Source organism: Barbatula barbatula (genome assembly GCF_947034865.1).
Source record: "Barbatula barbatula genome assembly, chromosome: 14".
Classification (NCBI taxonomy): domain Eukaryota; kingdom Metazoa; phylum Chordata; class Actinopteri; order Cypriniformes; family Nemacheilidae; genus Barbatula; species Barbatula barbatula.
The window spans coordinates 1,553,246-1,567,148 of NC_136777.1; the positions used below are offsets into that span (position 1 = coordinate 1,553,246).

At 38.8% G+C, this 13,903-nt stretch overlaps 1 protein-coding gene across 1 annotated transcript; it reads left to right on the plus strand.

The window, feature by feature from the left end:
* Positions 1 to 10,075: 10,075 nt before the first annotated feature.
* fndc5a (fibronectin type III domain containing 5a) lies at positions 10,076 to 13,275 on the plus strand (the record flags this gene model as incomplete). Its single annotated transcript, XM_079473772.1, has 5 exons — positions 10,076 to 10,145; positions 11,578 to 11,693; positions 12,624 to 12,822; positions 12,951 to 13,040; positions 13,136 to 13,275. 5 exons carry the CDS (start codon positions 10,076 to 10,078, stop codon positions 13,273 to 13,275), a joined length of 615 nt encoding a protein of 204 aa, XP_079329898.1.
* Positions 13,276 to 13,903: the final 628 nt, after the last annotated feature.

Below are 13,903 nucleotides of genomic sequence, written 5' to 3' on the forward strand. Positions count from 1 at the left end.
TTTAAATACTACTAAACGTTTATTTATTTTGAGCAATGTTGTTGTCATTTAATTATTTAAATACTACTAAACATTTATTTATTTCTTTTAAGTTATAATTATTCATTTTTAAGGCATTAGCTTAAACGTAATCTATTATGTTTTAATTTATCGATAAAATAACATTTCTTATTTTAGTTTTTTGAATAAGCTTTAAGGTTATTTCAATTCAGATGTTATGAGAGTCCGTTTTAGTAGACTATTTAACCTGTGGCCTAAAGAAATTTGACAACATCGTTTTTACAGACAAATGATACGAATCGAAATACTGTTGTAACGGCCCAAAAATATGTTTACCAACATCTTTTTAAAACATGCGTCACGCCCACATTTTTACACACCCGGCCAAGCATGTTAAACATTAGAAGCATCATTGTCTAGTTAACACCTCGTTCTAGAATCACTGTGGAGACGAACACTTGACTTCAGCCCACATGCACACTCACAGCTGTCAGCTACACACAGAAAGTGGAGATGTATGACTGCAGCACACGCCAACACACAGAAGAAAAAACTAAAACACAACAGATTGGACAGAAACAGACCTGACACACACACACACACAACGGTGACAGTGATTAACGTGTTGTGTATGTGAAAGGGACAACAAACAGACAGCAGCTCATTTCCACAGTGTGTGTGTGTGTGGAGACACAGAAGGAGCCGTCCAATTAGAAGCTGGACACCACGCGGTCCGCCGGGGGGCTGAGTGGAGGGGGCGCAGGTTTTGTTGTCTTGAAAAAGTGCCATAAAACAGCTCTCCTTAATTGGTGCCCTATAAAATTTGCATCTGCAAGAGCATTAGATTTCCTCTGTCTTTGTCTGGGCTGTTGACCTTATTCAGAGCTGTTCCCTCTCTGTTATGTCTTTGCTTTTATTGAGAAACAGACTGAAACGGAGAGGAAACTGGTATTTCAGGAGCATCACTTTACTTTCGCTCGGCTGTGACGTTAGTCACGGGTGATTCTGATGTCTTTCACAGCGTCTGATGGTTAAGCTGTGAACCGCGTGACTTACACAGACATTCATGAACACATCATTAGCACTTTAACCAGCAACAATCCTGTCAGGCGTCTTAAAACCATAAAACCATGAGGTCACGCATGAAGCTTTTGACTAACTTTAGTATGCAGATCATTAGTCAAAATAGATCAATAAACATATACTGTATCTGTTTCCTCTCTGTTCTATACTGATGCGATTGATACCTTTACTTGACTTATATAGACATCAATGGAGAGCAAATAAAACGTTTGCCTAAGACTCATCTGTGTCTCGGATACCCCTCCTTAGAAAAAGAGTCAGAAATCTGACAAATGTCTCTGTCATTAGTTTTAGAAGAGATGTCAACATGAGCTCAGATTTGTCAAGTCAGCACACAAGTCAATATTATTTCTCAAACAAACATTTCTCATCAAATTGACCCATATCCAGGTTATTTTAACCCCGAAATCTACACTCATTTTACACCTCCAGAATCTTCATGTGTTTCAACTATTTCACTTTGAAAAGCAATTTAAGGAAAACCTCAGTGAGAAACAACGGAGAACTCCATCAAATCTCCTGAGCAACGAAAGAGAAACGTCTTAGCCATTACATTTTTCTCTCAATGTAATGTCTCAATACAGTGATTGTTGGACAGAGGTCAAATATACAGATGATGCTGGAAAAAACAAAGAATGTTCAAGAGAATTCACTTTTTTTAAGACCAGTGCACATTTTTATGCATTACATCAAACAACAGACTCATGGACATCATTGCAAAACATAACAGTTGTTGACCAGCCAGGTGACCTCATAGAAAAGGGATAGTTCAGCTGGAATTAAAAGTTCTTTCATCTTTTATTCACGCTCATTTCATTGCAAACCCGTATGACACAAAAGAAGATATTTTAAAGGATGTTGATAATCGAACAACACTGAACTCCTTTGACTTCCATTGTATGAACACATAACCACAAAAACATTTCTCAAAATATCTACTTTTGTGAAGAAAAGGTCACAAGCAGGTTTTGAATGACATGAGGGTTAATAAAAGTAAGTAAAATATTTCTTTAAGAATTAAGACTGAATTCTTATTAGTCTTTTTGTTATCTGTTTAGATGTAAAACACTTACAACTCTTCTGGAAACTAACCGGACTGAAGTTCCCCAAAATGAGGATTGTTTAAGAATTTTTAGCATGACTTATATTAGCCAATTTGTAAATTGTTTCGTCAAAAAAATATGTTAATATCTAGACACAAAAAGTCACACAGCTTTGGAACTTCTTCCATAAAATTCCACGAGTTCATCAACTCATTATATCACTTCTTTATTTAGTCATTTATATTTGTAAATTTTTTACACCGTATTTTTTTATTTTATTTAATTTTACAGTTTTTTGTATATATGATGCATTAGCACTACTTTTGAACACACACACACTATTGTATGCTCCCCAGATGAAAGGGCTTTGGCTATGCAGAAGTACCATTTAGTTATTGCAGCAAAGCACACTTAAACTGAAAATTGAGAGAGTAAGAAGAGAGAGAGAGAGAGAGAGTAAGTCATATGAGTAACTCACTCACTCATCTTCAGGTGAAAAGCGTGCTGATGTGATGGAGAGGTCACATGGAGAGGTGAGAGGTCATTCACATTCGCATACTTGAGGAAAGCGAGAAACAGTGGAGGAGTGTAGGTGGATCCGCATTGTGATGCGTTGTGTTTCAGCTCCGCCCCCCTGCAGATCTCTTTGATGTTGAAGAGTCGAGGATGTCGGTGGATCTCTCCAGAGGTCACCTGCGCTGTGAACCCCAAAAAGTTCTCGCCTGGGGGCCCGGCAGGACCGGGGCCAAACTTTTGTCCCTAAAGAAAATAAACGTGCTGTTGAGACGAGAACAGGGAAGGTCTTGACAAAATGTAAACAAATAGAAGAAAAGGGGGTCGCATGCTAATAGAAAAATACACACTGCATGATTGAAGTGTGTGTTTGTAATTTATTTAATTTTAACAAACTTTATTTAGCATTACAGCTATAGTAACGTCAAGTGTTTGGACACTTGTATAAACTGTATGTCATTGTTTACAAATTAAGTTGCTTTCGTATTTACTATAGTAAACCGTGGTAAATTGTTGTATGCTGTCTAATAACTACACTAAATTACTGTCTATTACTGTAATAAACACAGTGTTTAGTTCTGTCCTCTAGTGGTTGGTTGGTGAACTGCTCATGGTTGGTATCAACTGTAATGATAACAAACTGATTTGAACAAGATTCGCGTGTCTCTGCTTTATTTAAAGAAATAAAAGTGAGGACCAAATGAAATTTAGAGATGAGATAAAGAAGGCATCTGGTGGAAACTGCAAAACAGAAGAAATGTAGGACAAGGAGAGAAATGTGATAGAATTCTCTCCAGAATGACGCAGAGCTCCAGCAGTGAAGTGTGTATGTATTATTAAAGCATGTTCATCATTACATAACTCCGTCCCGCTCACGAATGTGCTGAACATTACCTCCAGTTATAGAATTACACTTTGATATTTTATCAGATCAACCATTTGTCAAAGAAATGATGAAATAATAGTCGGTGTGAGTATAACCTTAATATGAATTGCTTTTTCTCAACATCCGAGGTGTTGCATTAAAGGAAAAATAATGAATCTTTATCTCTTTTGATAACATGTTTAATGTCATGTAAATTATTTAATTGTAATTTTAAAAAGTGTTTTTGTAAAAGCACATAAATGTCGGGATGTTGCACATACCATTTAGTTTTGGCTCATAATTGGTCCTGCTCATGTGAAAGCTCAGATTGCAACAGATTGAAGAGAGATGAGTTTTTACCGGATTAAAATCTACCCAAACACATGAGCAAACTCATGACATCAACAATCCACCGGTCGTCTCCCCACAGGTTTATTCTGTTCTGTTATTTCATTGTGTTTATGTGCATGCGGATTACTTGGGTCATATTAAAGAACACGTATTCGGATTCATGGTCCCAAGTTAACTTCCAGTATGTGTTTGGTATTTTTAGTTTATTCATATTATATTTATAATATTTTCATATTGTATATTCATTTTTAAACTCCTCGACAGTTATTGATTCTTTGTGAAGGTCTACCGGAAGTTACGTTTGGGCCACATAACATGACTTTGACTGAATTTTCTAGTATTCAGTTATTATGTAATACGGAAGAACCATTTGAGTATCGTCATTTATTTATGTACACAAACATTTCTAGACCCGCGAGGGAGAGAGAGGTTTCTCTCTTTGTCAAGGTCGAGGTGAGGTATATGCAATGGCCCAAGTATGCTTTGCATCTTGAGTTGCATCTTGAGTCAGTTAAATCCCATTCAAGGTTATTATGTTATACTGCATAGTACGATATATAGTATAGTATTTTTCACTCCTACAATAACCCAACCTGACTTAAAAGTAACCATGAAAGAGTGATACTTGCCTTAAGAAGGAAAAAAGAGAATAATCTGACAGTCATCATCTTCAAAGCTCCTTCTGTTGTCCCAGAAACACAAGACATCCATCCCAACCTTCAGAACTTCTGTGTCTATCTGTCTGAGGGGTGAAATCTGTCTTGATAACAAACGTCTTGTCTTGTTTGTAGGAGTAAACTCATCAAAAACTCCTGAAAGTGAGACAGATCAAATACATTTGCTTACGGTTTATTATTTATTAGATTTACTAGAATAATCAAACTTGTTCTATAAACACCATGTACTGTGTTTTACCTTTTTTCGGTTTCTCATTTTCCCCTGTAATTGTGAAAAGCGCTATATAAATAAAATTGAATTGAATGATGTTATTTAATGATACGTAAGAAAAAACTCAAACCAGATCAAAGTGAGATCAAACATATTCAATTCAATTCAGTTTTATTTATAAAGCTTCACAGTAAGGAAAAACAAAAATAAAGAAAAGTTAGTAGTAGTATTAAAATAACAGTGTTCATCTTTGCTCTTGATTGTTGACGGAGATGACCCGGGCTGGGATGATCAGTTGAGTTCACATGATCTCGCAGGAGGATGACCTACATGAAGGCCACTGGTTTTCGCATGAGGATGGCGCAGATGACACAGAAGGAGAAAAAATTCAGAAAGAAAAAAGGATTTACAAAAGAAACACGTAATAAAAATGCTAAATAAACTTGAAAATGTGCAATCAGGGCGACTGGGGTAAGATGTCACATGTGCAAGAGCGGTTAGAAGATAATAAAGCCAATGGAACTTTGGTTTAACTTTGGAGGACATGTAAAATAAATTGTTCACATGAGTAGTCGTTGTGACAAACAGCCCCGGTCTCTGCTGACAAGTCTACTCTGCATTGCTGAGGTGAAGTGTTTGATGTAGAATATAAGCTTATTGACATTATATACTCATGTTAACTGCTTCCATACTTAATGGGACTTGTGCACAATATTTTTGTCTTATTTCCCTAACTCCAATAACTGAAGCCATAGCCTTTGTATTTTACTTGATGTCTGTATTTTAATTTTAAATGACATATACATATGAGGCATTGCCAGGATTCAGCCATCAATATTACTCCCAGAGTGTGAAAGGAATAACTTGACAGCTTTGTACTGAAGTGTTGTATGATTTATAATAGTGACTGCAGATGGCCTGCAGGGTCTCCGTGGACGAGACTGTGGGTGGTCCGGGGATGAACCCAAACATAAAGAACAACAACACTGTAACCCATTACTATTCACCTACTAATAGCATATCACACCTGGACACAGAACACCTGTGATGGAGATATGCATTATTAAACATTCATTTATTACACTGGCTAGTGGCTAATATACATGTAGTTCACTGAACAGATAACAATAAAACATACAAAGTTATTTGCCTTTCTCTCTCTCCTCTATATTTTGCTCTCTGTTATGCGTCCGTCTTCATACACACTCTTTCTCTATCTCCCCAATCCCGGGATGCAAAAATGCAAATAAGTGTGTCAGATAAACAATAAACAATGAAATATCGTCCTCCCTTGGCCTCTGTTCTTCCCGCTTTGATCCGTGTGCTTGTATTGTTGCTCTCCTGAAAGCCTCTTTAATCACGCAACGACCGGCCTTTCACATCTGACTTCATGTATCAAAAGCTTTGTGTGCAGAGATCACATACAAAAATCAACAACCCACTGAACATACAGAACATGCTTAGCAGAAATACAAAAGAAAGGCATCTACTGTACAGCAAATTGTTTATGTAAATGGACTAATTAAACTCATAGAGATACATTGTCCAGATCTATCATCAGTCGGTCACACAAACAAACGTCTAAACAGCTTTGGCACAAAGAAACATTAGCAGGTTTTGTTCATGTGACTTTGAGATTCATTTTCCAAACCTGCTTCTCTTACAAAACGCACGACAAGTGTAAAGAATCTCCTTCAGTGTCCTTTCATTAATTACGTCCGCTCTGACAGCTTTCGCCTCGACCCATTCATTTTTCTAACCACCAACGCAAGCTTTTAGATCCCGGCTAAATAAATTCATCCTTTCTACAGTTAATGAGAGGAAACAGCATCCGTTTCCCTTACAGTGTGGTTAAATGTGTTTAAATGTACATTTTACTTGTTTTGGGGGCACATAGGAAGACTAAAGTGGTATTCGTGAGAGCGTAACTACAGAACCTGAGTTAGTGGCATTAAATGATTCATATCTTCAATGATTCATAGTTTCATGTGGTGTGCTTCAGGACTCGCCATAAACTTATTCAGTTTAACAGCTTATGTAATGGTTTGCATGAGATGTGAGAGCTTCCCCCCTGAACTTTACAAAAACTTGATGCGTCTTTCATCTTTATTCAATAGCACCAGAGTGAGTTTGAGTTAGCAGGAACCGTAGACATCATTTACATTTACATTTAGTCATTTAGCAGACGCTTTTATCCAAAGCGACTTACAGATGAGGAAACATTGGAAGCAATTATAACAACATAGGCAACAAAATACATAAGTGCATCAAACTAGTCCATTAAAGCCTAGCACAGTATAAAAAGCTAAGAATAGTGAGGTTAGTAATTTTTTTTTTATAAAGAAGGAAAGGGAAGAGAGTTAGGAAAAATCAATCAGCGACGTGTTGACGGAAGAGATGCGTTTTTAGGCGTTTTTTAAAGATGGCAACCGAGTCTGCTGATCTTGTAGCAGCTGGTAGATCATTAGACCAATGTGGAACAGATCCAGAGAAGGTACGGGAGAGTGACTTTTTTTATTTTTGGGGATGGTACCACTAGTCGTTGTTCCTTTGCAGACCGCAGTGATCTGGCAGGAACATAGATTTGCATTAGCGAGTGGAGATACGATGGTGCAGATCCGGTGTTGGTCTTGTAGGCCAGGAGCATAGCTTTGAACTTTATGCGGGCGGCAACAGGGAGCCAGTGTAACCTGATGAAGAGCGTTTGCCTGGAGCGTTTACCATGTGGGACGTTCAGAATGAGACCTGCAGGTTAACCACTCATGCACAACACACTACTAAACAAAAAACCTTATCTCCCCTCGGCAAAGAAGCTAAAACGTGACGACATCTTAGTCCTGTGCAGCCATTGAAGTGCTTCGAAAGGGAGGGGTGGAGTGAGACGTTGGTTGCAATTTTCAACCTCACCACTAAATGGCGATAAAACCATCACATTGCTTCTTTAAAGATGGGGTAACAAACGCAGCTTCTGCCAATATCTGTTAATCTTGAGTACCTATACAGTAGTATTGCATACTTCGTATCCTTGAAGAGTATTTAGTTTGATCAAATTTATAAAAGAGAGCTACAGCTGTACGATTATGTCCGGAAAAAGACGAGCTGCTGATGGAACTACAGCACGAGTACACAATACATCCTTCGTGTTGTTTACATTATGCAAGTACATGGCGCTTGTACAAACACAGACATACAATATGTTCATGTCCATTCATCCACCGTTTGAAGAACAACGCTTGTTATATAAAGAGTCGAAATGAAGAGTGCAAGATTCTGTGTCTGAATTGTATTTATTGTAGTACAATTAATGTTGAATAAATATGTCACAAGTACATATTGGGCCATTGAAAGAATTGAAAGATTGTATGAATTATTGATGATTGATTAGAATTATTTCTGTGCCGTTTCAAATGAAGAGCTGTGTGGTAAATCCAAACTGATTTAATTTCTTGCTGCTCTTGTGTGCATGTTAGACACTTTGAGAGGATCTGGCACACTCTGAAACACGCTGATATTTTACAAAGCTCATCGCTCTGAAAAGATTGATTGGTCAGTTCACTAGTGCGTAGTGATTGGTTGAATACTGCATGGAAATGTAACGCCTCTTAACAAACAACCATACACATCATACAGAGTTTGTGTGAGATAGAAACAAGCTTGCATTACAGCAGGGAATGGTAACATAATAAATACAACGAGTGCTTCGGCCCTTCTTGATCAACCCGTGTTACGCCATTTCTCGTCGCGACAAAGACAATAAACCCCATTATAAACACAACATTTGTTGCCTTTGGTTGGAACTAATTACTGATTATTAGAATTCGTCCACATTGTACTGAAGCCGTAAAGTGCCAAACAAAACAACAAATCGCAAAACAAACAACAAATCTAAAAGACAAAAAACGAATCCTGAATCACAATTAAAAATCTGAAAACGCATCACCAAACCTGAAAACACATTAACAAACCATAATGCACAACAACAATTACGGGAACAAAATCACAAGTCAGAAAACAAAACGACAAATCTGTAAAACCGGAAAAGGTAGGTCTTTTGTGTGACCGGGGTAGTTACTGCTGATTGGACTGAACCCCTGTCAATCAGATTTGTAATTGTGATTCAGGATAGTTTTTTGGCTTTTAGATTTGTTGTTTTGTTTGGCACTTTCCGGCTTCCGTAACATTGCGCACGATTTGCATTTGCAGATCACACAAAGAAACAACAACATCAAACTCAACTTGCGTTAGTCCGTAACAAAGTCTTTTACAATGAAAATATACTCACAGGCTGCGAATCTGAAGCGCCCGACAGTCCTTGCAGAGTTTTAACTGTGGCCCACTTTTGAACAAAAAGCTTCCGTGCACAGCCGGTATTGATCTCTCCCAGATTCCTTAAAACAATCGTTGGTGAAATGCTCTGGACAAACCTGAACATTTGGATCGTACTTATCTGGAGTGCTGTTGAAAATAAAATGTAACCGTTTGTAATGTGTTGTATCGTCTTTAAGCAGGGCAAACAAAGAGGGTTTATTTTCACAACGAAACACACATCTTCTCCGCGAAGGTACAATGAGATTTACAAGACCGCCCACCTTACGTTTAGATTTGGGCGGTCGTGTTACGAACTGACGTAGATTCGCCAGGTGTGGTTTCAGGCAGGTCTGGGTGAGCATTCGCTTCTAGGTAAAATACATTTCTGCAATTGTACGATCATAAATGCATGGGCAACATATAACCCACCAAAGACAGAGAAAAACACGTATTTCCGACGAATCACCCCTTTAATATTTCATCGCTCACAAAAGGTGGAACGTTAGACAACGTGACTCGTTTGGCTGGCATTGAAAGGGGAAGAACAGTAACAAGTTCACAACTCATCACCATTCCGTGTTCGACTAGTTCATTGGATCGCCAACGACCACGCAACATTCCTTCACACCCATCGCGGTCGCCACCTTAACTGCATCGCGGGCGCCGCCTGGGTGAACTGGGCCGACATGCAAGAGAGAGAGAGAGAGAGAGAGAGAGAGAGAGAGAGAGAGAGAGAGAGAGAGAGAGAGAGAGAGAGAGAGAGAGAGTTAGATTCAGTCATCACACACCTTCAGATAGTTTGAAGCCTCTCCAGTGCAGTACGTCGTTTTAAACGGCAGTCGTATGAACACAAAAAGGAAGCTTTGCCATGAAATGCTTCGCGTGGACGAGACGCGCGTGCCTGGCTGATGCCGAGCGCTGTCCGCGGTGCTGAAATCAAGCGCGTTCACACCTGACAGCAACATTCATCGACGTGGATTCGAGTCAAGTAGATGAGATTTCACATCCAGCCTCAGTGGGAAGGATGAGTGGACTCTTCATGCCCACGCCGCTGCTCGTATTGAGCTGCTTTGGAGCGTCGTGGGTCCTCGCCGGTAAGTTATTCACAATAATCGACTTATTGAGGCTGTTGCTCGCTAGTCACTGAATGTCCCTTTGATTTCAACATCAAGTAGAGACAAAGCCGACAGCCACATCAACTCAAGTGCCTATACATTTGACATCTTACTGCACTATATTCAAGAGGGGAAAGCCATTGAACAGCGCATAAACGGCTTCTGGTCTTGGATGCTTTTAGAGGTTCCACAGACAGGATTGACTACATGCTTTCGGTAGAGGAACATTGGACATGAACTGCTGGTATTGAACTGAGGAGAGAGAAACAGAGAGCAGTTTTCTACGTTTAAAACTGATCTTATGCTTCTCCTGTTTATAAGCCATACATTATCACAGTCAGACAGACAGACAGACGTATGCTAAAACTTCACTGACCAGCACTACATACAAACACAAGAGTGCAATATACAGTACACACACAATAATGTTGTTCTTACAAATGGACAAAATGATTCGTAAGGCAACATGAAATTAACATTATTTACGCTGTCGATAAACATTCCTGGTCTTACTGTGCACAAGGTATGAATGTGCATCAATTTAAAGACAAATGTTATCTCTTTGCTCAAAATGTAAAAACTCATTGATTCATTTTGATTTCAGCTAAAGTTACAGTATACCTCTCCCCTCCAACCACCCACCTCCATTTTGGTGTGTAACACTCACTTTTTACGATGTGCTCAATTCCTGATGGACTGTTATTGGCAAAAGAAGAGATTTTCCACTGACTTGCTTCTCCCTGGCAACAAAGCCCATCAATAAAGCTTTAGATTCGCATTGGAAGGTTGTTTCCCTGTGAGTTTTCTCCTAAATATACTAACAAATACACAACAACCACATGACGTTGCACTGGTGATTGCATTTACATTTCGCTGACACTTTTATCCAAAGCGACTGACAGTGCCTTCAATTCATATTTTACATATTTGATCAGTTTGTGTGTTCCCTGCTATCAAACCCAAAATCTTTGCATTGTTAAGAGTAATGATCTTGAACTACAGAACTTGAGTTTCATTTACTGTTAACAACAGAGCATAATGCCTCTGATACGCTCAAGTCTTTATTGGAAGCATTGAAGCCATTAAATTCATTAACAGTTCAAGGTTATATGCTGCGGTTTGCCACGGGTCCTTATGTCATCGTGGCGCTCATAAATACCATAATTTCATATCATAAGTATCCTTAGTACCCAACGATACAGCGTTAATGAACTCTTCCTAAATAATCACACATTTCTTTCACACGAGAAAACAGCAAACAGCAAAAGAGAGATTTGACTAAAAGAACAATCAGACTTTCCTGAAACCATCTTCACATCCTCAAACTGTAAAAGTTGGCATCACGGAATTTTTTTTATTTAAAGAAAATTCTTTTGTTCAGAGAATATCTCTCTGTTTCTGCATTTCTCAGACAGCTTGGTAGCTCCAGTGAACGTGTCGATCAAAGATCTGAAGTCCAGCTATGCTCTGCTCACATGGGACACGCCCGACGGGGAGTCAGTCATCGGATTTGCCATCACACAGCAGGTGCTCAGAGACAGAGAGAGAGAGAGAGAGCAAGGAATCAAAAACAAGGAAAAAGAGCATAAATAAGTAAACATTCATAAACACACATCAGCCGCAGAAATGACATTTTTGTTTGCCATTTTAGGACTACCGGTTCCATCGCTCCAAAGTCTGTGGGTTTTTATAATGGGAATTTGGTAAATCGTCCGAAATTTTAGCTCACAAATACTTCAACATGGGCACAAATCTCTTAAAACGTAGATTCGTATTAATTCACGGAGTAATTATTTCTCAGGGAACACATTTTTAATAAAGTTTGAAAGAGTTGTCGGAGGCTTGGTGGGGGTGACGTTGATATCGAGCGACTTTAAGTGTAGTCTGTTTATAGAATCGTGTTAGCTTTTTACTTCTGCCTGTTGTATTTAAGCTTCAAAAGAAGTAAGTGTTGAGTTAAGAACTCGGGCATACAGTATACTGGCGTGCTTACAACAGGGCTATCGGTACTGACAAAAAACAAAAAATCATCTTATATAGCAACATAAAAAATAAACAAGATTATCTTGATAGACAAAACGTGTAAACATCATGAACATTTGTTAATCACAGTGCTTATTTTGGCGATCTTCCAAAAGTCTATGGGAAAAATGCATAGGCTTTCGGTCAAGGGAACCAGTGCAGCGCTTACTTCAGGGTTGACATTCAAAAACACGTCATCTCTGCGGCTCCATATAGCACTGATGTTTGGGGGTCATTACCTGTTGTCATGGTGATGCAACTTTTCCTGTCCTTCATCTATCCATCCATTAATTATCAGCGGGCCTACAGAGAATCTGTTGTTTGCACAACTCCAGAGAAACCTCAGCAAAACAGAAACAGCTGTTATCCACAAAGAATTTAAGAGCTAGAGGATTTTTAATAACATTTGGCTTAATGATGATTTATGTTTACCAGAAAAAAGACATGCACATGCTGCGCTTCATCCAGGAAGTGAACACCACTATGGGAAGCTGTGCATTGTGGGATTTGGAGGCAGACACAGACTACATTGTGCACGTTCAATCCATCAGCGTAAGTGGACCGAGTCCTGTCAGTGAACTGCTGCAGTTCAGAACACCGAGAGACGCGGAAACACAAGCATCCAGAAGCAATGGTACTCACCACAAACTATTAATAAATCACATTTAACACACAAATCAAAAGGGAAAATAGCTGGATTCTCATTACTACAATACCGTTAGAATCTTAAATAAAATAAAATTCATATTTTGCAATTTAAAGATGAAGTTACCATGGAAGAAGTAGAACAGAATGCTCAGGTGAGGGCAGGAGAGCTCATCATCATCGTGGTGGTTCTGGTCATGTGGGCTGGTGAGATTGTTATGACATCATTTCAATTTTGCTGCATCAAATACATGGAGTGAATGTGATGTTTTCAGTATTAAATGCTTGTTACCTTTGTCCAGGTGTGATAGCTCTCTTCTGCCGTCAGTATGACATCATTAAAGACAACGATTCAAACAATAATAAGGATAAAGCCAAGAACTCATCGGAGTGTAGTACCCCAGAGCATCCATCAGGTGGACTGCTGCGGAGCAAAGTATAAGAGTCCAGAAGATGCCAGGCAAGAGTTCGTATGACTACTAACATTTAGGATTCAGATGGACTAAAACATTTGGGCAGCAACAACTGGACGTCATTTGTGAACATGATTAAAGTGTCATTAAAAGATGAAGCTGTTATATTTCTGCTGGACTGGGAGTGAGCACATCTGAAGGATATTGTGAAAGTGAACCTTCACGCTGACTCCACCGGATCCAGAGAGAATCACCGCAGAAATGCAGAACAGAAAAAGGAATACTTTCCTTAAACAAACTGTGTTCTGCATCACTACAGATCACTACGAGGAGCTTGAATTTTTCCTTTCAACTCTTTTTACAATGACTCTTTTACACTACAAACAGCATGATGTATATTCTTCGACATAATGTGATTAAATCTCTCAACCTTTGTTTGCCACTGAAAATGGACAACAAGCACAGAACAGAACAGTCAGACCTCTGGACAAACCTGCTTATTATTTCTTAACATAATTGTAGTCAAAATGATTTTGAACGTTTGGGAATTATGTCGTTTCCAAACATGTCAAATCAAACCACAATTTTCTGGACTTGGGTAAAGTTCAGTATTTTGACTTTTGATTGCAGACTTGACATACAGGTATCTGAGCTCAG